Source organism: Carettochelys insculpta, chromosome 1, assembly GCF_033958435.1.
Source record: "Carettochelys insculpta isolate YL-2023 chromosome 1, ASM3395843v1, whole genome shotgun sequence".
In the NCBI taxonomy this organism is placed as follows: Eukaryota; Metazoa; Chordata; order Testudines; family Carettochelyidae; genus Carettochelys; species Carettochelys insculpta.
The window spans coordinates 367302391-367329848 of NC_134137.1; the positions used below are offsets into that span (position 1 = coordinate 367302391).

At 43.7% G+C, this 27458-nt stretch overlaps 1 protein-coding gene across 2 annotated transcripts in view; it reads right to left on the reverse strand.

Moving 5' to 3' along the window:
* DHTKD1 (dehydrogenase E1 and transketolase domain containing 1) overlaps positions 1 to 27138 on the reverse strand; it is a 47574-nt gene extending 20436 nt beyond the window's left edge. The window contains exons 1-10 of one of the 2 annotated variants that reach the window (XM_075017954.1): positions 26936 to 27138; positions 18626 to 18781; positions 16234 to 16445; positions 13738 to 13932; positions 13124 to 13393; positions 11088 to 11259; positions 9382 to 9580; positions 8322 to 8634; positions 3580 to 3664; positions 2164 to 2303 (exon numbers count right to left, since the gene is read on the reverse strand). In XM_075017954.1, the coding sequence (XP_074874055.1) occupies positions 2164 to 2303; positions 3580 to 3664; positions 8322 to 8634; positions 9382 to 9580; positions 11088 to 11259; positions 13124 to 13393; positions 13738 to 13932; positions 16234 to 16445; positions 18626 to 18781; positions 26936 to 27098 (1905 nt within the window). In that variant the 5' untranslated portion in view covers positions 27099 to 27138. Of the gene's footprint in view, positions 1 to 2163; positions 2304 to 3579; positions 3665 to 8321; positions 8635 to 9381; positions 9581 to 11087; positions 11260 to 13123; positions 13394 to 13737; positions 13933 to 16233; positions 16446 to 18625; positions 18782 to 26931 lie in introns of both variants that reach the window. The other variant, XM_075017955.1, reaches the window with a different exon arrangement.
* Positions 27139 to 27458: the final 320 nt, after the last annotated feature.

The following is a 27458-nucleotide window of genomic DNA, read 5'->3' on the forward strand; positions in this document are numbered from 1 at the left end:
TAGGGTCAGTAGGTGAAATGAGACACTCCAAAGGGTGTTTTAGAATTCCATTCAAACTAGTTTATTCTCCAGCTCCTAGTGTTCTTCCCTAAGCCTTCCTGCAGCAGAATGAAGCTAAACTCCACATCTTGAGGTGGAAAGGGGACTGTCTTGTTGCAATAAGAAAGCAAAAACATCCAAAAACAGACCTAGTCTCTTTGTAGCCTTTGCAGAGAGCACAGGTTGAACCTCTCTAGCCCAGCACCCTTGGTCCCTGACTGGAGCCAAATGAAAGAATTTCCCGGGTCACAGGTCAATATTGTCTAGCACATTATCATCAACACTTCCACTGCTTACTGGGCTCTTAAACATTTGGGGTAAATTTCAGCTAAACAGCACACAACACAGAGAGCCAGAACTAGTGGCTGTAAACAAACCTCACCGGACTGTGGGAAACTTGGCCCTACCTATGATAAGTGGTCATCATGCTAATTAAAATCATGCCAGACTATCGATGTTGTCAAAAGAATGTTCTGGGATTAGAAGTTCAATCTGTACTGTCAGGAAATATCCCCTTAGAGATAATTCAACTATTAGGACATGGTATGATTTAACCAAGCTAGATCCATTTAGCTATACTGAAATTGATTGCACTAGAGCTGGGGCAGCATCTGCTGCCTGTCTGAAGACAGTATCTATTCTGGAAATCTACAGGACAACTATGTGGCACTCAGTTGATGCAGGTACTAGACAGTATTCTGTGTTAGTCTTTCAGATTAAGATGGTTTTGGTAGGGCTGTCCTGCTAGCCTTATTTAACTGGGATTCCTGCTACCCCACTCCAACCAAATGTAAGTGTTGGTAATCAAACGTAGATTCCATGTGGACAATCACTTAAGAAACAAGTAACCACAAATTAACGTAAGGGAAGTTTCTGGAGATGTGCTGTCCACAGGGATTCTACATACCACCCTCCTTGAGTTGTACTTCTCCAACATTCTGCTCTGGCAAACAAACTGAGGGATGGGTGGACCCACGTCTTCTATCAGAACAGTGTTTTGTGAGGTGGGGATGCACAAAATCAACTCGGGCACGCACACACCCACCCACCTCTGGCCAAAACAAAACAATCTGATCATGCATGTGAATGCAGGTGCACTGAAAGTGGAATCCATGGGGGCAACATCTTGAAAAGCCAGTTACTATAAATGCAAATAACTGTTCTTCCTATTCCCAGTGCTCACACTGGCTCATTGTTAGGGCCCTTCCAAATTCACAGCCATGCCAAGTGCATCACTGGTGGTGAAATCTGATGCCACCCATGAAATTTGGCCTTTTGTGTGCTTTCGCTTTCTACTACATAGTTTTCATGGTGGGAAGCCATTATTTCTCAAATTGGAGGTCCTAACCTGAAAGAGTTGCTCCTCCACAGAAGAACCTTGGAATTCCCCCTGCAAGATATTGCCACCCTTACTTCTGTGGTGCCTTTAAATCCGCAGCCCATTTGCCCAGTGGTTGTAATGCTGGCCACATGCCCAGCTCTGAAGGTACCACTTCATGCACAGCGGCACAGAAGCAAGTGTGACAATACTATATCCAGGCTGCCACTTACTCTGTACTGCTGCTTTCAGAGCTAGATGGCCAGAGAGTGGCAGTTACTGAGTTAACAGTCCAGCTCTGTAGGGAGCAGCACAGCAGTGAGGGTGGCAATAACATACCACGCTTAACTTAATTCAGCACCACTGCTTGCTGTAGCTCTGCCTTCAGAACCAGATTTTTGGCCAGAACCCTTCACTCTCCAGATGCCCAGCTCTGAAGGGAGTGCTGCTGCCAGCAGTTGCGCAGAAGTACGAGTAGCAATGCCACAAACCTCACCCCCTGGCCAACCCCCACGAACTAACCTTGCAATTCCCTTGACCCCTACAATCACAACACTGAAGTTTCAAATGTAAATATCCAAAATCATGACATTTGCTATGTTAAAAATACTATGCTTGTGAATTTGGTATGGCCTTACTCATTGTGTGACCCTGGGCAACCCAATCAATTTTGGAAGCTTAATTTGTACAATGGCAGGTTATTCACCTTTGAGAAGTAAGTTTTACCCCTCAAAAAGAGTAATATGCAAGTTATAAAAGTGTGTAGTCATGGATAAGTGACCTTCTCTAAAGAGTAAACACCATACCTCTAGGAAGCCTTTCTGATCAGGAGACATATGGTTCAGTGGGATATAGGTTTCATCAGTCTCTTGGCAAACCAACATTACATGTCGTTGGCTGAATGTTCCTCTGCCAACATCCTGTCCGCTCAGTCGAATATTAAACCCTTTATCAAGCAAGAAACAAAAGTAACCTTAAATAATCAAAGCCATAAAAGGGAGACAGTAACCATTAACAAGTGTTCCCTATTCTACAATATCACTTCCCTCCTCAAAAATCTTCTCTGGTGTCTCTCACCAAGCAGATCAATTCCAACTTCTTTCCCTAATGAACAGGCACCTATGAAACACCACTCTCTCTCTCTCACACCCCTGTTCTTGTCTCTCCTTTCTTACTACTTCAAAGGCTTTTCCCTTAAGTGGTCCCTCTGTATTTTTTTCTTATCTTCATTCTTATCTTTAGGTTTCTTCTACCCCACCCCTTACTCTTGCACCAAATCTCTCTAGTTCTCTTGGGCCAAGCCTTTACACCCTTTTTCAGACACACACTTCCTACAAAGACTCAACACTGACCTTGGCATGTTCTCTGCATGAGTCCAGGTAAGATCTTGTAGATACTTGAATACATGTTTGAACTGGTTTTAGCCTGTGTCCGCATTAGGCTGTTTCTACACATTACTTTCACCAAAAGCGGCATGCTAACAAACAGCCCAAAATATGCTAATGAGCCATGTATGTAAATTCCTGGTGCCTCATTAGCATAAGGCCAAAATTTGGAGTCCAGAAGATACACTTTTGGACTCCAAATCATATGACCTTATGCTAATGAGACACTGAATTTACATATGCACCTCATTAGCATATTTCAGGCTTCTTATTAGCCAGAAAGAAAGTGGCATGTGTAGAAACAGCCTTAGTGTCTTAGTTTTTTTGGGCAAGTACTGAGATTACTTGTGTTGGTACAGCATCTAATTTATCATCAGTTGTAGAAATTACTATTCATTTAGCTGTATGGCAGAAGAAAAACGCTGATGGCTTTCCACTTTAGAATGGATACCCTTGAACAGAGACCTCCACTTGTGGAAAAACTGCTTAGCTATTCTGTAATGTTAATTAGCATACATGAGGCCAGAAACAAGTAATAAAATACACATGTCCTGTATGCAATATAATGTTAACCTGAATCTAGGCCTAGGAGGTGAAAGATTCAGCCTTACACTTCAATTTAAAACAAATATTTGAGTAGTCCTACTGAAACAAACAGGACTATGCATATGCTTAGCTTGAAGCAGAAGAATGCCAGATAGTTGCCTTTTATTGGAATAAAGGTTATTTTTGGACAGTTATAGGTCACAACTCTTGGAATTGATCATGAGATACGTTGAAAAGTCTTCATGCACATTAGATTGCTGCTGACAAAACATTTTATACTATCTGCCTTACCTTGGCTGAGTAGTGAACCGAAAGCTAATGTTTCAGCTGTAGACCAGTCCAGCTTCGTTCCTTCCTCCACTTTCTGTATTCTTGCCTATTTTAGAAAATTAAGACTGTGATTTAGCTTTGTCAGGCTGCATCTCATTTGAGGTTACTGATCAGAGATAGCTAGAAAAATACAGAGCACCTTCCTAAAGTTTTATTAATCACTATCACACTTTGAACAGCTTGCCCACTTTGAAAGCTGGAGGTCTGGAGATTGCCAGTCTTGTACAGTTAGCTCTGTCTGCCTCACCTAGGATGAGCTGTGGGGGTTTAATTAAAATCTGGTAGGTATGGATCATATGACTTCCTTTTATATCAGCGGGGCTGCAGAGAGTGAGAAGCTCCTATAGGGAAGGTCCCAAGACCAGGAGAACTGCTTCAACTAGGAAGGGCTGCAAATAACCTACTAAGGCAGGAAGGGCTTATATGCCTGGGGAGTTTGGGGCTGTGCCCAGCTGAAAAACTAGGAGAGGGCTTTTTTTTTTTTTTTGTAACTTTTCGGTTCAAACTATCCTCAAAAGGAGGGCTGACATTGGAATTGATGGAGCCTCAGACCTAATTAAGTATTCAAGAGCAGAAAATGAGGTGATTGACTATTTACAGGGCCATGCTGAGGCCACTTCTTGATGGTCAACTTAGGCCCCAATCCTGCAATCAGTTCCAAGTGATGGACATGTGGGTCCATACAAATCTTCAGTGAACCATGGAGCCTATCTTCTTAGGACCTACATTTTAAACTCCTTGGAGCACAATCATCAATCTTTTGTTTACATAGTTAGTGCTAGGAAATGACGACAGATGGAAGATTTCCATCTCCAGAATTATCTATAAATCAGAGACTGGACAGCAACCATGCAAAATGTTCCCTAAAAACTGCCCCACCAACATGTACCTGGGTATGGAAGGGGTTAGGCTAGGTCAGTCTTCCTGTCCCTTTAACTCTTGGCCTCTGAAAGTACCTATCAAGGGTCAACCACTGCCAATTTTGTTATGTGGATGCATTTGCTTAAAACTAGACGAACAAAATCATTTCATTCAGGCAACATACCATCCATCAGACATTAGCACTGAAGGTCACAAACAACGAGCTGAAGATATTTATACGTATGGTTTAAGTAAAAGACTATATTCCAGTACCACTCCCTGAAACAGTCACCCTTAAGATATTTTTTTACGTGCAATAAAAGCTCGTTTAAAAAAGGCCTACATCAAGTTTGAATGACTTTTTCCTCCATTCTACCTAAAAATAAGTGCTATAATTTTGGGGAGACTCTCTTGGCAGGCACTCAATGGAGTAGAACGTCTTCATGTCACCCTCCTATTTGTAAGTCCGTTGATAGCTGATCAGCCCAATTCCGGAGCCATAGGTCTTATCACAGAATGGGCAGATGTTGGTAACTGTTGGACAGGAATGGGGCAGCTTTTGCTGCTCTTTCTTCCCTGCCTCTCCTTGTCTGCAGAGAGATCCCACTGCAAATTTGCCATCCTCTCATGGATTACCACTCTCCATGGGGCATTGTCCTGGTCAAGGCTCTATCAAGCGTTGACACCGATACTGAGTTTTCTCCATACATGCCTTCAGCACATCCTTATATTGCTTCTTCTGTCCCCCCAACACTTCTCCGTCCTTCCTTCAACTCCAAAACCAGAATCTGTTCTGGGAGACATTGATCAGGCATTCGAACCGTGTGACCAGTCCAACGAAGTTGTTGGTGAATGATAATGGCTTCAATGCTGGTCACGTTTGACTTTTCCAAAGACATTAGGGTTCATGTGCCTATCCTCCTAAGAGATATTTAGGATTCGCCTGAGGTAGCATTGACGATATTGCTCAAGTGCCTTTAAAAGAGACTTATGTGGTCCAGGTTTCCCCTTGACTACAGTAGCATTACAGTAGTCACTGTGCAGTACACAAGGAGCTTTGTCGTGGGATAGATTGTCATGGGTCTTGAAGACCCTTTGTCTCAGGCAGGCAAAAGCAGAGCTTGCACAGCTCAGATGATGCTGGATTTCTCCATCAATATGGAATTTAGCAGAAAGATAACTTCTAAAGTATGGAAAAAGCTCCACGTTTTCCAGCAGTTCTCCATTGACTTCAACAGAAGGTACATGAGTGTTGCAGAGGTGAGGGTTGGTGGAGCACCTTGGTCTTTTCATGTTCCATGTAAAGCAGTGATTCTCGTATACTTTGTTGAAGGCACTTAAGATGGACTGAAGGGCATTAGGAGAAAGAGCAACCACCATGTTGACATCCACGTATTGGAGCACCATGATTGACATCATGTAGGTCTTGCTTTTAAGCCTTCAGTCTTCTGAGACAGAAAAACCTATCGTCTATAGGCAATCTTTACACCGCCTGGGAGCTTGCCATCTATGGAGGTGATGGGTCAGAGCAATGAAGGTGCAGAACAGTGAAGGGGCAATGACACAGGCTTGTTTGCTCCTGTTTTGACCTTAAAAGGGTCATTTTGGGATCTGTTCTTGCTCAATACTGTTGCAGTTGCGTTGTCGTGCAGCAGCCTCAATATGTTAATGAATTTTTTGGAGGGAGCTTATCTTTGAGAAGATGGTCCACAGAGAGCTACAACTGATTGCGTCAAATGCTTTGGTTAGGTCATTGAAACATAGAAGGCTAGGTTTTGTTTACGACTATTTCATTGCAGTTCCTGGGAAAAGAAGAAGATCATGTCTGCTGGGATTCTGGGAGAATTTCTTCTAAGGAGGGGCAGGAGTTGGTTTCCAAGGATAAAGCGACAATCTTCCTTGCCGTTGCCAGGAGGGAGATGCCACATTAGTTTCCACAGTCTGACCTGTCGCCCTTCTTGAAGAGGCTGATGATCAGTGTGCCTCTAAACTTTTGCAGCTTCTGCTCCCTGCCCCAGATCTTGAAAAAAATCAGGAGGTGCAGTTGTTTGTGAATTTCTGGCTTGCCTTCTTTAAAGGCTACAGCTGAGATCTCATCTAGTCCAGTTGCCCTGTTGCACTTTATCACTTTGATTGCAGCTTGGACCTCCCTCAGGGTAGAAAGTGTTGCAAGACTGTCCCTTGGTGGCAGCTGGTGGATTTGGTCAAGGGACTCTAGAATCAGTGTCCGGGGTGGTGCTCAAGCTCATTATAGTGCTTCCTCCAGTAAGAAGCAATAGCTTCTAGTCTTTCAAGAGTTGGATACTGTCCTTTGCTCTCAGTGGATTGATTCCATGGTTTCTTGGTTCATAAACAGCTTTGGTGGCATTGAAGAAATCTCTTGTATTGTTGATGCCTGTGAGATGCTGGAGTTCTCACAACTACTCAGTCCACCAGCAGTTTTTCCCAGAGTCCTTGTTTTATGTTGCACTTCTGCCTTGGCATGCACATCTCGTTGTTGTGCAGTTGATGTTGCTTTGCCAGACCTTAAAGGCTTTCCTTTTTGTCTCAATGAGGCTTTCAAACTTCCACGTTGTTCTTATCAAGCCAGTCCTGATGCTTCCTGGACTAGCAGCCAATGGTTTCTTCACAAGCTCCAATGGATCGCTTTTTTCAACTGACACCAGTGTTCTTCCACATATTCAGTGTGTACTGTTGACAGCTTCCTTTGGCGTGGTATCACTTCATCTCATGGTGTCCTTCAAGCCTTGTTCATTGATCTTTATCAGAGCAGTTTCCTCTGAGTTCTCCATTTGGTGATGATCCTGACTGCCATTGTAGGTCAAATAAATCAGCACCTGTCATTGCACGTGCGCATCACGCCAATCCCATGAACAGACGATAACTTAGTTTATGGAGGTGCCAGTACTTTGATCAGGGATGTTGCTGTGAAGTCTTAGTATTTGTTTTTCCTGATGGAAGAGGGTGTTTGTGATACAAAATGTGTGGAACACAAGCTTGGCAAAGAGGAGAACTCCACTGGAGTTGCCGTGGCAGACTCCTTCTTTCCCAAATGGTAATCTGCCAGAGGTCTGCATCTCTTCTGATCCTGGCATTGAAATCAGCCTTATCAGTGAAGATTTCTTGTACAATAAGAAAACTGTTTTGTAGTTGCAGTTTTGTGCTGTTAGATTCCTCATGTAACAGGTGCATTTCTTTTGTTTTTCTGAGCTATGGAGTAAGATTGGATAGGGAACTGACAGCCTAAGGTCTGGTCTGCAGAGCCTGCCTGGCAGAGGAGAGGAACATGCTCTGTGGGCTGCTCCCCCTGCCTCCTTCTCTCATCCCCTTTCCGAGCCAGGACAACAGCAGCACTGACCTGGAAGCTTTTCCCTGCTACTCCCATTGGCTGGAATCATGGCCAATGGAAGCAGCAGAGGGGATGGGGCCTGGGAAAGGAGGGGAGTGTGGAGCTGTGTGCGTGCCTCTGGGAAACTGCTCCAGGTAAGCACCTCACCCACAGCCCCCACACCTAGCCTGCTCCTGTGCTCTCCCCTGCACCTCCACACTGTTCCCTGGCAGTTGTCCCTCTCCCCCAATACACTGAGCCCCTCATTTTGGCTCCAATCCAAAGCCTAGGGGAGCCACACAAAATCTGCTAGCCCTGAGCCCCAAGTAGCATTATTCTGGCCTGGAGGAGGTGCTGAACCTTGTCCCCCCCTCCAATCTCCCTGTGCGGAGTAAGGAGTCAGTCTCACTGACATGGTACAATTTTTTTTTGGGGGGGGTGGGGTGTTCCTTCACCCATGAAAAGGCTCCCTACCCCTGGAATGAGGTGTTGAACATCATTACGCCTTACAGACCTGTATGTGTGTTCTCAGAAGATGGCTGTGCATCCGGAGCTCTTCCGGCACCTCCACAGACTTGATGCTGATGAATTGCAGGAGTGGCACAGGCAGGCCTGTATCCCAAACAGTGATCCTAGCAGAGGGTTCCACCATTCCACTCCAGTGAGCTTGCAGGTTGGTCGAAGGGGGGCTATACATCATCATGTTGGCAAGGTGATCATTCAGCTTTGTGTAATATGAAGTCTTTATCTCCAATACCTCATCCTCAGTCATGAGCCCACTAGCTATTAGCCGCTCTGCGTATGTGTCTGGAACACTCCTACGGGATCTGTGGGGGGTGGGGGAGGGGAAGAGAAAATATCAAACTCCCCATGTATACTGTGCCATCAGTATAGTAAAGAAATAAGACTCTGTTGCTAGATGGCAATATAAAAAACTCATTCCGAGAACAGGAGTGAGTTACAACCAAACCATTCAGATGGAGGTCCTCCAAAAAGCAAAAAGGACAAAAAATGTTCCAGGAAAATGGTTGCTATATTGTTTATTATTGGAAAGGCAACTCTAACTGGCGCTATCATCAAAAAGTAGGACTCAAAGTCACACCCTAATCACAATAAACCCACAGCAAACTAAGCTATGACAAGGAAACGAAGAATCCTCTTCCAGCATATGTGAACACTGCAGTCACACTCCATATCAGATGCCATAATATAGTGGCTAGCACTCTTAAAAAACCAATTCTTTCCTGGAGTGGGTATAAAAGTAGGATAAATTTTTGTGCTCAAAAAAGACAACCTAGCTGAACTGGAAAGAACCAGCTAAAGCTTAAGCTGGCTTCACACAAGCCTCTCAGTCACAGCTCTGCCAACGGTCATCAGCCCTGTTCTACAAACCCTTCCCAGCCAGCTGTCTGCATCTCAAACCCCACCGATGCTCATGAGCAGAAGACAAACTAATGAAGAACAGCTATTGGGAAGTTTTGAAATGCAGATGAAAAGGTACTATCCTCCAATTACATATTCAAAAACACTAACATCAGCAGCAATGCCCAGTCCCTTTGCTAGTGTTAACCTACCTGATGATCTTATACATGGTGGGGTTGGTGAAGAATGGCTCATCAAGTTCATTGTGGCCCCACTGTCTGTAGCACACCAAGTCTACAATCACATCCCTACGGAAGTGGTTCTGGTATTCAACAGCTAGATGTGTTGCTCTGATAACTTCTTCAGCATCATCACCATTCACATGGATAATGGCACATCCAACTATTTTACCTGAACAGAAGTTCAAATCAAGGATTTAAGTCAAATGCAAGGTAAGATTTAATTAAGTGCTCCCTGCCCTTTGCTATCACAAGAAAATGAATACATGAGGTATGCCCACTAGAACCCAACATATGATCTCTGCCAGAGTGATCTTGCCAATATTAGCAAAATCTTTTTTGATCATTACAACTGCCTCAACCCTGTGCATATGTCTTCCATAATGTGGTTCTAGAACGAACAAAAAGCTTCTACCAGGTTTGTGCACAGTCCCTAGAGCCTCTCATTATGGAGGGAAACTGAAGCCCTCACAGGCTTGCACAGGCTTGTGGAGCAAGTGACAACGAAAAGAGAAACAAAATGTAGCTTTTAACCTTAAGCAAGGTTTATCTTTATCCTGTACATTATTTCCTTGGTCAGAAGCAGTACTCTCCCTAATCCATTCATGGTAGGTTGTTCCCAACAGACCCCAGACAGGTATTTCATAACCAAACTCTTTTCAAAGAAGCAGAAGAAAACCCCAAAACATGCACATTAGTGCACCCTTCCCTGCGTGTGGCAACTAGACAGCAAATCAACTAGTTCCCAAGCCATTGGCTTGTACTTCCTTTTACATTTTCCAGGAAAATTAACCCTTCTGGTGATTTCCCCTTCACATCGTTTTCTGATCTAATTGTCTTCAAGGCAATAAAATAATAAACCATGTAAATCTAGTGATGTGAATCACAAAACCAATGCAGGGAAAAACCATGGTAATATGCCTTGTTTTCCCTATCAATTATCATGGGTCCACCTTACAACATCTGGTTTGCTAAAGCCATGACAAAGTTTTATTGGGAAATGCCAAGACTTGGATTTATTTTATACTGTATGTAGAATTGCATCTGTACATGTATTGACAGTATAGCTAATTAAAGCAGATTTGTGAATAAGAAGAGTCAGAAAAAAATTCTTTGTTCACCTTATTCAAGTAATGACATCAGTCTCATATTTCTACTGCTTCCTTGAATGTACACGGGCACCAGTTAAACTAAAATCATCACCAAGATGCATTTGTACAATAGACTCTTGCTAAGTCAATGCTTGGGAGACCCACTGTGTTTATGATGGATTTATTCGATTCAGTCATTTTTCTTTAGCCTTATACTATATCATAAAACATACCTCAATCACTTACTAAATAAATTTTAAGTTTGTTAATAAAACTTTACAAATAGCCCAATAAGCAGCTTGTAACATTTTGCACAGATACTATGTAATTTTTCCCTCTGCTAGGAGATCTTTGAATTTGTGAAAATAATTTTTGTGCTGAAGTTAGTAAAATATGATACATGTTGTTAAGACCATGCAAGTGTAATTTACTTAAGGCATCGTAAGTTTGGAAAAAGATTCCCTAGCATATATGAACACCAGCTATGAAACCCCAAAGACAAGTCACTGCTAGATACTCAAATCAGAGTTTAAGATTCCTCTAACATGGATTAGATAATCACTTGTCTGGTAACTCTTTTAGACATACCAATATCGCTACAGTATAGCGATGATCTTCCTCGCTCTGCAGGAGTGGTGTAACCCAGCTGATTATTGATAATCAAATGGATGCTTCCACCAACTCTGAAATGTGGGAGATTAGAGAGTGTCAACGTTTCAGGAACAATCCCTTGACCAGAGAAAGCAGCATCACCATGTACCTAAATTATAGGAGGCAGAAAAAAAGATTTGTTAGTGACATTGCTGAAGAGAAGTGCCAGAATGAGGGAAAAAAATTCATTACACAAGATGTTTCAGATTGATCTACACAGCTCCAAACACCAGACCCTTGCTCCCATGCTAATTTGAGAGCTCCAATATCAATCTTTTAATGCCAATGTAGGCCATGACCAGCAAATTGTGCACATGCTCTCTGATCTGTTACCTGTTCAGAGCAAAACTTATCTTAGAACAGACTTCACCATTACACACAGCATTCTCATTAAATGTCATGGGTATAATATGACAGTACCAATTAATAGTCTGTAGTAGGTCTTTAGTAAAAGATCAGAGAACAAAAATAAGCCATCAGCCTGCCCCCCCACAAATTAAACATTGCAGTCCAAAGTATACATGGCTTCTATCTGTCTACACTTCAGTAAATAGAGGCAAAGGACGGAGATATGTGGATAAGATTACAAACAAGGATGAAAACAAAAAAGTCAGGTATTCAGAAGAATAAAAGGTTTTTAAAGAGGAATTGAGAGCTACCACACCCCCACCAGGAGATAAATTGTAATTTTAAAGTCCTATGTAACATATTTGAAGGAAGTTATTTTTGAAAGTTAGAAACATGACAGTCCAGGTGTTTGAATAAGCTGAAGACATTGAGCTCAATAATGGGTTAGTATTGAAACTCAAGACTCTCCTTAGCTGCAGAGCTCGAATCCAGAGTTCGCAGTGGTTCAGATTGAGGTTCTATTCAAGCCTCCTTCTAGAGAGTCAGAGGGGTAGCCAAGTAATTCTGTATCTTCAAAAACGAAGAAGTCCTCTGGCACCTTATAGGCCAACTGCTATTTTGGAGTACAAGCTTTCATGGGCAAAGACCCACTTGCACTCATACATCTGACAAAGCAGGTCTTTGCCCAGGAAAGCTTATGCTCCAAAATATCTGTTGGCCTATAAAGGTGACACAGGACTGCTAATAATTAAAATTCAAAAGCTGAAGTAAAACCAGGTGAGGGTCTTAGCTTCAAGGTGTCCACAGACTCACAACTCAATAGATACTCTGTAGGTTCAAACCCATCCATATCACAGCTGAAGAGAATGAACATGAAGCTCCAGTGACCAGACGCTTCAAATTTTAAATAGCGCTAACAAAACACTTTTCAGTTCACTTTTACAAGGGAGCATCACAGAGAAGCAGGGTTATTCACTGCAAGAAAGCCCCCAGCATTCAGTACTATTTCCACTCCTAACGAGGCCATTCCCTCTGCACACCTAGAAATGAGCCATAGCAAAACTTCTGGCATCTCTGAAAGCATTTAACTTCTCACGCGAGCTATTTTGCTGCTCTCCAGAAGGCTCCATTTCACATGATCCCATTCAATAGCACCAGGTTCCTTCCAGTAAAAAAAAACACATGAGCCTTTTCAGTTGCTTTAATCTACCAATACTCTGGCACCATCCCAAGAACGTATCACTGAAGAAGGCTCCTCAGAACCCAGCACACAAAAGCTAGAGGGCATTTGATACTTGAGAATAAAAAAACCTTTTAGCCAGTCTGTACTCAAGCCTTCCCTTCTCAGTTAACTCCAGCCAAGAAATCTCATTCTGCTGAAGGAAATGTTTCCTGGGTCTACAAGTCTAGACAGTAATAGAAAGAGTCCAGATAAAATTCACTGGCTTGAAAATCTTAAGACCGGGGTTCTTAAAACAATGCCAACTATGCTGTCATCTGGATATCTCCCTTCTCCCAAACAGTGAATAAACCTAGCTCTTCACAGTACTTTTCAGTTTGTAAAACAGAAACATCATTGTTCATGCTCCCATTTGGGAAAGTTTGTTACTAAGCTCTGTAAGTACCTGCAGGCAGATGACTTTGTCTCCAGGTTGCGCAGAGCTGTCCAGTGAGTAATCGCCATCAAGAAGAGACTGTTGCCTTCCACGTGTTTTGCCAACAACTACTGGGCTAATAGCTTCTAGATGTGATGGATTAGGCAACATGGTGACATGCAGAGGACGGTGTGAACCAAAGTCTAGGTCTACAGAGGCTGTCAGGTGGGACAGGACATCCCCAATTGCTTGTGAATTCTCAGGAAACTCACTTAACCCACGCATTTTACGGAACATCAGCTGCACAGAAATAAGATTAGTTGCACAGTGCATAGGAAACACGATTTGTATTAATGTTACCAGTATTGGAGAGGTCTTTGTTTTAAAAAAAAAAAAAAATCACACACTCTGGATGAATTTCTATAATCCTTTGTACATTGCCACTTAAGCTCTTTTTGTTGCTATTCTCTAAACATTTTTTAAAAGGGAGACCTGCAGAGCCCAGTGTCAGAAGAAATATGGACTCACAGATCAATTTATCACTTTGTACTCAAGTACTGGCAATGAGATTCTTATCAAAAAGTAATTACACAAATATCTGCATAAAGAGCAAGCCACTGCTAACGAGACAATCTGTCCCTTACCTCAGGTGGAAACTGAAGCAGCCCAGCGAGGAGATTAAGTCTTCCTCGATGAGGCATTCCAACAATGATATCTGTCACCCCACTGTACACACACATCTTGAATAACTCATGGAAAAAACCTATCATGCTCTCTGCTCCTTCACCACTGTATCGTTTCACAGTGGCAAACTTGGTGGCCAAGAAGCGGTCAAACTCCTGATAGGAAACAAACAGAACAACAAGACATTTAACAATATTTGACTTCCCATAAAAGCACCTACTGAGGGAATAAGCCTGTCAGCTACATTTAAAAAAAGGAAGCTACAAAATACACTTTGCCATTTTCTCTGCGTAAATGTTAAGTTTCAAATTCCCCCATCTGGGCCATATAAAAGCCAGAAGCAGGGACACCTTTGTGTATCTACTCTTGTTCTACTATATGAACAAGAGACAGTGAAACAGAAACTGAAACTTTTAGATTACTCCAAAACATGCAGGTCATAGTAAGGGCCTTTCACTGACACAGAACACACTGGGAATAAATCCCAAGCTCCTGTGTGAAATAGCTACTTCAGAGCCTTCATCCTGCTCCCATTAACCTAACCATCTCTTAATAAATGGCATCCCTCCTCACTGTTCCCTGTTGCGTTGGATTGTGACTAGAAGCTGATGGCAAGGGGAACAGGGTGGTGAAACTGGAAGGGAAACAGTAGTGGAGCAGCAGCAAGATGCCTGACGTCTCCTTGGCCATGTCTACACGACAAAAATAACTTTGAAGTACAACTGCAAAGTAACAGAGTTCTAAGTTGAGTGTTTACACACACCCTACTTAGAAGTTAAACTTCAAAGTAGGGCACTACTCCATTTCCAGGAATGGAGTAAGGACTTTGAAGTTGGGCTCCCTTACTTAGAAGTTATGGCAGGGGCGGGGGTGGAGGGGGGTGGAGTGTAGGCTCTCTGCAGGCTACTTCGAAGTAGTGCCTAACTTCAAGTTAGTTCCTAGTGTAGATGCACCCCTTGAGAGCAATTCCTCATTGTTTCCAAGCACCTATATTTAAAAAAAAACAAAAAAAAACCAAGAGTATCAGACTGCCAGCCTGAGACCATCTATTTTTACAAGCTGCCTAGAACCTCACACGAGGCCCTGGAATCAGATATTTCACAGGAACATGCTGGATTTCTTCTTGCTAACATGGTACATTGATGTCCCTCTTTTTGTAAAAGTGGTCCTTTTGAGCTAGTATTTAGACACCTTTCCCTTATTAAATCATTTCCTAGACCAGGGGTGAGTAAAGTGGGGGCACAGCACAATTCACTGCTGGGTCTTCGGCTCCTACATCTCATTTAAAATGTTTAAAACAGTAACATTTCATGTGTGTATTCACATTTATGTACCAACTAGTCAACTTTACATTCTACATACTTATTTTCTTATGTATGCCAAAAGTTTTTTTTTAAATTAAAATATGAATATAAGAGAAACTTTTGCCAGTTTGCATTACATTAGACAAGTGTGGATAGCAGTGCTAATTGCACGGATAAGGGGGGAATGAAGTAAGAAGTTGCTCACCCCAGTCCTAGACTGTCAGAGTTAAACACTGCATTTGTCTTTTAAGAATTACTCCTGTAGTTAATGTGAACAACTCCCTCCAACTAGAACTATTTTGTTTCTATACCATATTAAATCAAATTCAGGTCTTGACCATCTCAAACTATTCATAATTGGGTACAGCCTGTTTTAGGGGAGACAAGGCTTTTTTTTTCCCCCCCCTCTGCAATTGTGTCAGTTCTGTGGAGTGCTGCTGATACGGCAACACTGTTAATGTGGTGACTGTTGCTGTTCCTGAGGCTTATGTTAGCTTCAGTCAGAAAGAGCATGTGGATTTAGCAGAGTTCAATGTTATTCATAAGGAAGCAGAGAGGCTTGCTTCAGAGGTGAAGGTGCTTGGCCAGCTTTATCAACACAGCACATCCCTAGTACTCCACAGGAGTTCGTGTACATTTAACATTTGCTTGCCTGCAACAAGGTACTAGTTCAGTCAGCACACGAGGATGTTGTTCCCTAGAATAATATGAAGTTGCCCCTTCTATGACTTTCCACACATTAAAAAGAAACAAGTTACTAATTATACTCCAGATGTTGTTAGTTACCATTCTTATTCAGACTAGCAGGTACAGGAATAAGACTTCCTAATCCATTATCTTGTCACCCCCTCCTTATCTTTACAAGGGGTCCTTGTATTCTTGTAGGAGATCTTAGGAATGAGTTTCTGTAGTTGAGAAATTGGTGCATTTTGGTATCATCCTCTCTGGTCAAGAACATGCTTACGTGGTTAACTGACACCACGTGTGTTACTAGTCCAAAGCTACACATACTCTGGTTCACAGCTTTTTAGTTCATACTGCTATTTATGCTTAAGGCTTTAGCAAGATCTACAGTGTCCAGCACAATAGGGTCCAGGCCCATGAATGGGGTCCATATGCACTACCGTAATATAAATAAAATATGGTGCGTACCTGAGATTCTAGCATCAGCTTACACAAATGCTTTCGCTCTTCTGTTGTAAATGCCTCTTGTTTCAATTGCTCAAACCTTTTAGCGAACCATTCTCTCTCCTCCAGGGTTGGCAGCTGGCTAGTCTCTACAGAAATATGCCCACAATACACATGGTCTAGATACGCCAACACGTCCTCTAAGGAAGCCTCTTCCTTTCCCATGTTCAGGAGCCCTTAGATGACAGAGAGATATTAACAATGCAATTAGTAATTCTAAAACTATTTTATTTCCTGTCTGTCTGCTCTTTCATTTGAGGGTAAAGTTAATAAAAAGCTTTATAATATTTTAATACTTTAGTGTTTAAGACTTCTATTGCACTTTTCATTCAGAAGTCTCAAACCATTCCACAGGCTGGCATGTATTACTGTAAGTTATTTCAGTTTAAGACTGCCTTTTTGGTATGTATTTATATACCATCTAGCACAGTGGGGGGCAACCTGTGGCCCATCAGGATTCTGTGTGTGGCCTATGGAAATTTTGTTTACCCATGCCCATATGCAGGGTTCCCAGATTCTCCTGGTTTCTGTTCTTCCAGGGTTTGTTTTTTTTTTTAATTTTTTTTTTTGGTACCAGTACTACACTAAAGTAATATGCACATAAAGCAGGCGAGGTGGATGCTGATGGGTCTCACAGCCAACGTGTGCAATGTGCTCCCTCTACATACAAACCGCTGTTGTGGTTCAACTGTTATATGCATACACAGAAATTTTAAATATGCAAGTGCAGTTGGCAAAACATCACTATCCTGGGAGACAATCTGGGTTACAACAATCTTATGGCCCACTCACTAGCTAAGGCTGCCCATCACTGATCTAGAATGAGACTGATGGATTATTGGGGCTTCCCAAGCACTAGTGCAACACATATACACCCACTTCACAGATGGAGAATTGAGGCACACAGATAATCTGAGTGATCAAAGGTAACCGATTTAAATGGTAGGGCTAAGAAAAGACAGGTCTTCAGATTTTCACACCAGTGCCCTTGACATTGGACCACAGTTCCTCTACTCTTGTCATGGTTTATAATGTAGCTGAACACATTATATTATTAATAAGTACTTGAGTTATGATGAAGTTTTAAGAAATATTTACTCTGCTGCCCCAACTGGCATAATAGAAGATGTTTTCATTCCCAGGAATTGGCTCACTAAACAATGCAAGACCCAGCTCTTCCACACAGAATCATTGGGGGGGTGGGGAGAAAGGGGAAGAGAATACTTTAAGGAGTGACTAAATCATTTGTGATATGTGGATATGAGTCCGAATACCTATGATAATTTTAACCACAGAACTAATGGAGCTCTCATTTCAATGTTTTATTACGGCTAACCTCTGATTAGGCAATCTAGGGCCAACATTTGATGGCCCCTTCAATAAATGCCTATGTTGCATTGAGAATATTTATAACTTTGAATGAACAACACTTGAACCTCCATAATCCAGGTGTCCCTAATCCAGGAACACCAGTGGTTTGGATCCTGTCAAGGGGAGGAGGAAGTGGCTCTACACACCGCTGCTCCCTTTCACCTCTTCACTCCCACACTGGTGCTTCTCCAGAGGTATCCCCTGTCCTGCTCCCATGACAGCAGGGGGCAGTGCTTGGGGGAGGTAGAGGGCATGTCACCATATGTATCCCCTGGAGTTGAGGTGCTGGTAACCTCCCCACTCCATCCCACACAGACTCTACACCCTCATCCCCCTCATGCACCCTCCCTCTCAGTGTACTCCTGTACCCCCAACCCTTCACAAACCCCATATGCATTCCTGTACATATTCAGTGTGAAATAAAATTTCAGTATTTTACAAAAATGTTTCTATTTTCGTCTTCAAAAGCAAAAGTACACATGAACACCCATGGTCCAGAAAATGCCATAATCCTGTATAGCCAATTTCCCAAGGTTGACAGATTAAAGAGGTTCAAGTGCATCCCATCTTAAATTTCCATGATTATAGTTAGAAGTGGGTCAGAGGCCCAAAATTTTAACCAGAATTTAAGTTTTTATATGTTTGTGGAGATTTTGATCTATACTTTAAGTTTCTATTTCAGCTCTAGGGTTTTTTTAATTTATGTATTAAGCAAAAGCACACCCTTACCACCACTGGCAACTAGAAAACTCCCTCAGTTAAAGGTGTTACAGCATCTTTAGCAATGACAAATATTAAAGAGTTTCTCTGCTATCCATCTCTTAAAATCCTTCAGCCTTACCAAAAAACCTTCAAGACAGTTTGCCATGGTAATGCTGCAGGAGTACCTCACTTTCATCCTATGTGAAAAAGGACAAGCTTAACATTTCCTTTAGCAGATTTCAAACAAAGTTCAAGCCATCTATGCAGCAAGAACTAGTCTTACCTGTGGTATTGAAAGGTCCCTGAAGCATTTCTGCCAGCACTCGAATTTCAGGTACCATATCCATCACAGCTTGGCCAGTGAACAAAGGGTTAATTTTAGCAGCTTTGTGACCATGTTCACAGTATGCAGTTACTAAACGAGCAAGGCCATGATCAGCTAAACAGAAAGGGGCAAAACAGAGAACATCTTTAGCATATGGACTCTTCACTTATATTTAGCAGTCAGAACACAGGCTTCTAGAGGTCTTCTAGTCTAGTCTTGCCATGAGTTCAGGGGACTAAGTATTATCTAGACCAGAGAGGGCAATAAGAGGCATGGACAGTTTGCCAGAGTTAAGCCCCAGTGTACTGCTAGATGCTTTATTTACCCAAGTGTCTACAGGTGCAACTGCTCACTATTCCTGTAGGCTGAAGTTTACCATTCCGAGCCAATGAGAGCAGGGGCCCAGCCAACACCACTTCCTACGGCTCCCATTGGCCAGCAATGGCGAATGACAGGCAATGGATGGGACCAGACAGCTGTGGCTGTAGACACTCAGGTAAATAAAGAGCCTGGTGGCCTGCTAGGAGTTTAGCCCTGGTGAATAGCATCTGGCCCATGGACTACTTATTGCCCACCACTGATTTAGATCAACCCTGACAGGTGTTTGTATAACTTGCTCTTAGAGTCCTCTGACAGATTCCACAAACTACCCTGATAGGAAGCTTTCCCTAATGTACAATCTAAACTTCCTTTGTTCCAATTTAAGACCATTGCTTCTTGCCCTGCTCTCAGAGAGATGAATGAGAACAATTTACCTCTCTCCTTCTCGTAACATTGTATGCACTTGAAAACTTCCCACATCTCCTTTGTTTTTTCGTGTCCTGACTGAACTTCCACCCCCCTCCGCCATCTTTCCTCATAGATCAAGTTCAAGACCTTTAATGATTTTTGTTGCTCTTCTCTAGGCTCACTCCTATTTGTCCAAATGTGGCACCCAGAACTGAACAAAATATTACAACTGAGGCTGTATCAACATGGAGTAGTAGTAGGCATCCTTCAGTCTGCACAGACTATGGATCGCGCCCTTTAAAGTTTCAATTTAAGACTTCATTTACAGCATCTATTGTGACTATAAAGACCCACATGAGAGTGACAGTCCTTGCTGCATCTCTTGCAGATGTGGTGGGTGTCTGGCAAGTCCTTATTGTGCTTTGTGTGCTCGCTTCTCCTCTGCTAGCTGTCTGATCTTCAACTCGCCCTTCTGGAGGCCCTTGTGTAACCCCTGCCTCCACCTGCTGCGGTTGTCTGCTAGTTCTTCCCAGTTGTCCAGCTCGATGTCTACCTCTCTGAGGTCTCTCTTGCAGATATCTTTGTAACGCAACTGGGGGCGTCCGGGGGGTCTTTTGCCAGAGGCTAGCTCACCATACAGGATGTCTTTTGGAATCCTTCCATCGTTCATCCTGTGGACGTGGCCAAGCCAGCGGAGCCGACGCTGCCCGAGAAGGGTGTGCATGGTTGGGATTCCAGCTTGCCCGAGGACGGCTGTGTTGGTAACTCTGTCCTTCCATGATATTCCAAGGATGCGCTTGAGGCAGCACAAGTGGAAGACGTTCAGCCTCTTTTCCTGGCGGGCATACAGGGTCCAAGTCTCGCTGCCATAAAGGAGGGTGCTGAGGATGCAGGCTCTGTAGACTTGCATTTTGGTGTGAGTGTACAGCTTGTTGTTATTCCACACTCTCTTGCTGAGTCTGGACAGAGTTGTGGCCGCTTTTCCGATCCTCCTATTTAGCTCAGTGTCCAACGACAGGGTGTCAGTGATGGTGGACCCGAGGTAAACGAACTCGTGGACAACCTCTAACGTATAGTTGTCAATGCTGATTGATGGGGATTCAGCAACATCTTGACCGAGTACATTTGTCTTCTTTAGGCTGATGGTAAGCCCAAAGTCCTTGCACGCTTTGGAGAACTGATCCAGCAGTTTTTGAAGCTGGTCTTCTGTGAGAGACACTACAGCAGCATCGTCTGCGAACAGCATGTCTCTCGTGAGGACTTCTCGCACCTTAGTCTTAGCTCTCAGCCTTGCAAGGTTAAACAGTTTCCCATCAGATCTTGTGTGCAGCAAGATGCCCTCTGTTGAAGATCCAAAGGCATGCTTCAGGAGGAGTGAGAAGAAGATCCCGAACAATGTCGGAGCAAGCACGTATCCTTGTTTGACACCGCTCCTGATTCTGAAAGCATCAGATAATGCGCCGTCATATTGGATGGTTCCTCTCATGTTTTCGTGGAATGACTGGATCATCTTGAGTAACCGTGGAGGACAGCCTATCTTGTGGAGCAGTTTGAACAGACCATCCCTGCTGACCAAGTCAAAAGCCTTGGTCAAGTCGATGAAGGCTATGTAGAGTGGCTTTCTCTGCTCCCTGCACTTCTCCTGCAGCTGCCTTAGAGAGAAGACCGTGTCAACGGTAGACCTCTCTGCACGGAATCCGCACTGCGATTCGGGGTACACCCTCTCAGCAATCTTCTGGAGTCTGCCAAGGATGACGCGAGCGAACAGTTTACCAGTGACGCTTAGGAGGGAGATTCCATGGTAGTTGTTGCAGTCGCTTCTGTCTCCTTTGTTCTTATACAACGTTACAATGTTAGCATCACGCATCTCCTGTGGAACCTCACCCTCTTTCCAGCACAGGCACAGCAGCTCATGCAGGGGTTCCAGGAGTGTGTCCGTGGCACATTTGATTACCTCTGGTGGTATACCATCCTGACCAGGGGCCTTTCCTGCTCCAATGCTGTTGATGGCTCTCTTCAGTTCATCCACAGTCGGTTCTTGATCCAGTTCGTCCATTACTGGCAGGAGCTCGACGGCATCAAGGGCTGCGTCAACCACAACATTCTCGCGTGAGTACAGCTCGGAGTAGCGCTCGACCCAGCGCTCCATCCGTTTGGCTTTGTCAGCCATGACTTCACCAGATTTGGACTTCAGAGGTGCCATCTTGTTCTGGGTGGGTCCTAGTGCCTTCTTCATACCCTCGTACATTCCTCTGAGATTACCAAAGTCGGCACAGGTCTGGATGCTGCTGCATAACTGGAGCCAGTGGTTGTTGGCACAGCGCCTGGCTGTCTGCTGTACTGTTCTTCTGACCTCTCTAAGTGCTTGCTGGGTACTCTGGCTCGGTAAGCGTTTGTACTCCAGGAGTGCAGCACGCTTCTTTTCAATGACTGGAATCATCTCATCAGAGTTAGCTTCGAACCAGTCGTTCGTGTTTCTAGCTCTTCTTCCAAACACCGACAAGGCCGTGTTGTAAACTGTATCCCTCAGATGCTGCCATTTGGATGTCGCATCGATGCCCCCATGGCCACTGCGCAGATTTTCCTGGAGGGTCTCTCTGAACTTTTCAGCTTTCTCCGAGTTTGCCGTCTTTCTGGCGTCAATGCGGAGCCTTCCAGCAGGTTTACAGCGGTACAGCTTCTTGGGTCTCAGCTTGAGCTTGGAGCAAACTAGCGAGTGATCTGTATCGCAGTCAGCACTATGATAGCTGCGTGTCAGAAGGACATTTTTGAGGTTGTTACGCCTAGTGATGACCACATCTAGTTGATGCCAGTGCTTCGAGCGTGGGTGTCTCCACGACACTGTGTGCTGTGGTTTCGTTCGGAAGAATGTGTTTGTGATGCACAGATTGTGGTATGTGCACAGTTCAAGGAGACGCTGTCCATTTTCATTCATTTTTCCCCACACCGAAGTGTCCTAAGCAGGAAGGCCATGAGGCCCAATCAGCTCCAACTCTTGCATTGAAGTCACCCAAGATGTACAGTTGTTCACGAACAGGTATTTGCGCTACAGCAGCACTAAGCACGTCATAGAACTTGTCTTTTACTTCTCCTATTTCCAATCACTGCTACCAAGTCCCAGAACAATGTTTGCTCCCCGCACCCCCACCCAGGAATGTTACACAATTGACTCATTGAGCTCATGATTGATTATGACACCCCCAAACTTCTGTCTGCAGTACTTCTTCCTTGGCTGTCATTTCCCCATTTTTCATGTGTGAAATAGATTGAGTAAGAACAAATTAAAAGTACTTCATTTACAAACAAACAATTTCATCTTATTTATTCATAGCACTGTCATATAAAAAGAGAGGGCACCTCAAGAGGGAGTGTAACTCATAGCATATCTAGTACATTAACGCAACGAGTTGGTAGATACGGATTCAGATGACACTCCTGAGAGGGAGCGTCTCTTGTTTGAAAGGTCAAATATTTCAGATTATTTCTACAGTTTGTTCAGATCATTTTCAGTTTCAATCCTATCCTCCACTTTTGCCACCCCCTCCAAGCTTGATATCAGCCATAAAGTTTAAGTGTGCTGTCTATGGCATTGTCACCACCCCATTCTGACACCGCAGCACCCTCTGGATAGCAAGAGACAATTGTCACTTCTCAAGCCAAATGTATTTTCAGGGCACAAAATTCTGCAAGTGCTAAGTGGTATAGAATTCCCCCAGGAATAACGTACGTAAATACTGAAGGATGACCCATTCAAGTTTTTATTTCTCTAAACTCTGCTGTATCAATAGAGTGCTGAGATTCACACCAGGATTCTGCCTTATGCACCTTCAACAGAATTATCAGCTAAATTCTAACTTCAGAATCTTTGCTACTGCAGAGTTTGTGAAATGAAAAGATGGGTCAACTGTACTTTAAGATCTCATATAGAACTTGTGCTGTATACCTAATTAGTGGCAAAGCCAGAAATAGAAGCCAGGGGCCTGACTGCCACACTTGTCCTTACTTTTATCATTAAACAATGCTGTCTTCAGTTTTTTCCCCAAGTAAACAAGCTGCAAACTAAGAAGTTGCTGCTCCTGTTAATCAGCGACCAATTTTAAAAATAAAACACTCAAGAAAAGTGCGATCCATTCAAGGACAATTTGAAAAAACAGAAAATAATTCAAGTAAGTTAGAATTATTCACCCAGCTCAATAATAAGAAAAACACCAAAAACACAAAACACCAAGTAGCTCGTAGTTCTCTATTTGCAAATAAATAACAGCAGTGTCTACAAGTTACTGCTTCTTTATTTTTAGAACAGAAAGTGTCACATTAACAAAGTTCGCCTGAAAAACAAAGTTGACCCTGAAATCAAAGACACAGCATTACTAAATGCCAGCTAAAATCAGAAACCCAATGTGTCAGCCTTTAACCATGAGAACAAGACGGTATACTACTAGTGTATCAAAATGGGTCATTTTACATTTTGTTCTTGATGTGACTTTTTGTCCATAAAAAGATGTTGCACAAACACTATTTGAGACCAAAGTCCTTTGTTACGAACACAATTCAATTAGGCTATGTTTACACTGAAAGCATCTGTCGACAGAAGTTAGTGTCGACAGGAAATCTCAACAGAACCTCTGTCAACATCTATACCCAACTTGCTCTGTTGGAAGAGAACTGCCAGAAAGTGGAATGGCAGCTCTGCAAAGGGCTACCCAGTAATCAGAAGTCCTCTCTGTCAACAGAAGTGTTTATACTGCACTTCTGTTGACTGGTATGCCTCAAATTTTTGAGGGATAATACTGTTGAGGCAAATGCAGAGTTCTGTTGAGACTCTGTAGACAGAATGCTTTAAGTGTGTAAACACTCCCTGAGTTACAAAACTCCAGTGTAGACATAGCTTCCGTGTTTAACACCAGTTTTATTCACTGTTGTTATGCTTCCTTCAACTGCATTTGCGGGAACAGGTCACTCATTTAGACTAAACAGTATTTTCCTGTTGCAAAGTGTCACTCTTCCTGCTCCAGTCTTACAAAGACATTTATTTTTTAATTAAAAAAAGCAGTAGAGAAAAAATTAACTTTCGTTCTCTGAACATGAGGAAAGAAAGAGGCTTACTGATCCGACAAGGATTTAGGAGTCGAGAGATTTATTTCCTCCTCTCCTATTTAAGAAATCGCTTAATTTTTGTATCAGTTTCTGCAGCTGTATCATGAGCACAGTCACCCATCTTGAAGAGCCTCAAGTAACATCATATGTAGTCTGCTAGAATAATCATAATGCAGTTTTTAAATATTTTGTTACTACCAAGGCAGGTATAATGTTGCTAAAGGAGAAACTTATCTTCAGCCAAGTCACTTACTCAGTACCATGTGTATCAAATTAAATGTTAAGTGGTAAAATATAAACTTTGTACACAGCACGAACTGTTCCAGTGCACATGTACTCCCCGATAGTTATTTTGCTGAAAGATAAGCTAAATTAAATTCTGTTTGCAGGACTTAATAAGACTATAGATCTTACTATTGATCATATAAAGTAAATCTCTGAGACTAGTTTAACTTGCTAACATCTGCCTAGTCAACAGGCAAATGAACTACTATCATCATACCAATTTACTTTCCATAACTTCTTGTGTTCATGGGATCAAACATCTTACTTAACAGGGACTCCCAAAATTATCAGAAACATTCAAGATGAATAGGTAAATGCTCTGAAATCTCATCTAATCTTGTCCTAAGTAAACACTAATGACGCCGCCAGAACTGCCTTGCCGTGAGAAAAGGTCTCCTTTTTCATATTGCCTTTATATTAAAAAAGCATTCTTCTCAACAGCCACACAAAGGGGTCTTTTTGCCATTTTCTTTTTAAATGATTGGTCAATGAGAGGAAGTCTTTCCCCCTTTTTAAGGTCAGCTGCTACATAAACACTTCATACAGAGAGTCATACAATAGTCTCCTGTGAGTTAGGAGACCAATGATCCAGGAAACACTGAAAAGCCACCACCTCATTCTTTCCTTGAAGAGAAAGGCTTGAGGGTGTCAGAGGCTACAGATCCCTGCAGGAACATCAGAAAGCAGTAAAGTTAAATGATAAAGCCAGACAACGATTCTTGACTGCCTGCCGACAAGATTTGTCAAAACCATTGACTGGGCAGCCCAGCTTCCCTGGACTTTCCGAAGTCAGGTTCTCAGAAGGGTTTAATGCAGGCGTGTCCAACCCGCGGCCCTGCACAGCTAGTAATGCGGCCCCACAAGATCATAAACTTTTAACATTATTATGTTATTTATATACATTAATTATATTATATATTTTATATGCAGCCCAAGACAATTCCTCTTCACTCAATGCGGCCCAGGCAACCCATGGCTTAATGTCTCCTCCAGAAAAATAATCATAGTCAATATAAAGACATGTAGCAAGGGATTACTTGTGCAATACTCATCAGAACAGACATGTCATCTAAGGAAACATTGTTCACTGCACACCACTGGTGAAGATGTGTAGTGTTTGTATAACTACACCACAGCAAAAGGCTCTGGCGGTAGGGACACAGTAGGGAAAAAAATTTATCAGCTTCCTCCTGGACAGTCTTCAGCATGGGAGAGGCAATAGGTTAGAGCTCTCCTCCATGCCCTCTCCCAATCAGAGTTTTTCATCCTAAAAAAGGGGACAGTGAAGGAAAGAATTATAGAAAACCTTCAGCAGCTCCTTGATGCCAGAGCTTTTTCCTAGAAGAAGGACCGGGGGAAAAAAGGCACCTTATCACAGCAGCAGGGAGTACTGCCTAGTTTTTTGTTGAATACAATTCCCAGAGACTTCCTCACATGACAGTATTTAATTAAAGATCAATCCTAAATTCCTGATACTCAAGGACAACCACAAGGAGTTGGCAACCCTTGTAAGAAGCCGAGGAGCCTCTTCCCACGATGCTCCCCCTCCCTCAGCTGCTGGAAAGTTTCCCGGTGGTGGGGAAGGGCTCCAGCTTCAGGGAGGTGCCCTTCCCTGCTGCCTCCCCAGTGCCACAGCCCTTCCCCACTCTTGGCACTATTTCCTCCACAGAGGAAAGGCTGCGGCGTTGGGTAAGTAGTGGGCCACCATAACCACACGTTTTTACTCACTGAAACTGGCCCTCACACTACAAGCCCCATGGGTATGTGCTCAGGTTGCTAGCCCGTGCTGAAGCCGCTAGCGCCACCGCTACATTGCGGCTGCTTCCCTAGCCAGGTAGGTTAAAGCTCAGCGGGGTACGGGGCCAAGCCACAACCACGGGCTGGGGGGGGGGGAGGGGAGGGCAAAGGCAGACCCTGCCCCCACGAAGGGAACCCCCGCCCCCGCTGAGTGGCTGGCTCCAGGGAGAAGGAGGCCACCTCCCACCACAAGGGCTGGCAGCCCCTCCCCCAAAACACATTAGGGACAGACACAGACAGACTCCGCTGCGAACCAACCCAAGCACCGATAAGACACACAGACAGACGGTTGGCCGCCGCTCCGACCCCCACCGCCGGACGGACTGACGGACGGACTGACGGACAGACAGACGCACCTACCCACTCTGCCACCCGCGCAGACCCCGCTCAGCTCCGGGGCGTCCCCGCTCTCAGCCTTACGAGGCTTGTAGCCGTACACACCCCGCTCCGAGCGGTACCAGCGCCGCAGCGGCCAAACCCGGCCGCCCAGCACCAACTTCCTCACAGCCACAGCCACAGCCATCGCGTTCCTCCAGGCGGGAAGGCCGGGGCGGGGCTAAGACCGACGCCCCCAGTTTGGATTGGTCCGGGCGAGCCTGAGAACAGTTAATCCCGCCCACGACAGCCATTTAAAGGGGCAGCAGGTGTTTCTCGAGGTGAGTGGGGGGTGGAGAGGTCTGGTTTGTGGGTGGAGCTATGACTTGATAAGGGAGGGGCTGGGGGAATGTTAGCTTTGGGGGAGGGTGTGTGCGGTTTGTGAGATTAGCTGATCTGAGGGGGGAGGGGAAAGGTGGGGGTAGAAGTCAGATTTGGGAAGGGTATGTGGGGTTATGTGAGTTGATGGTGAGAGGTATTCTCACCAGGAGCACTTGTGTCAGTGCAG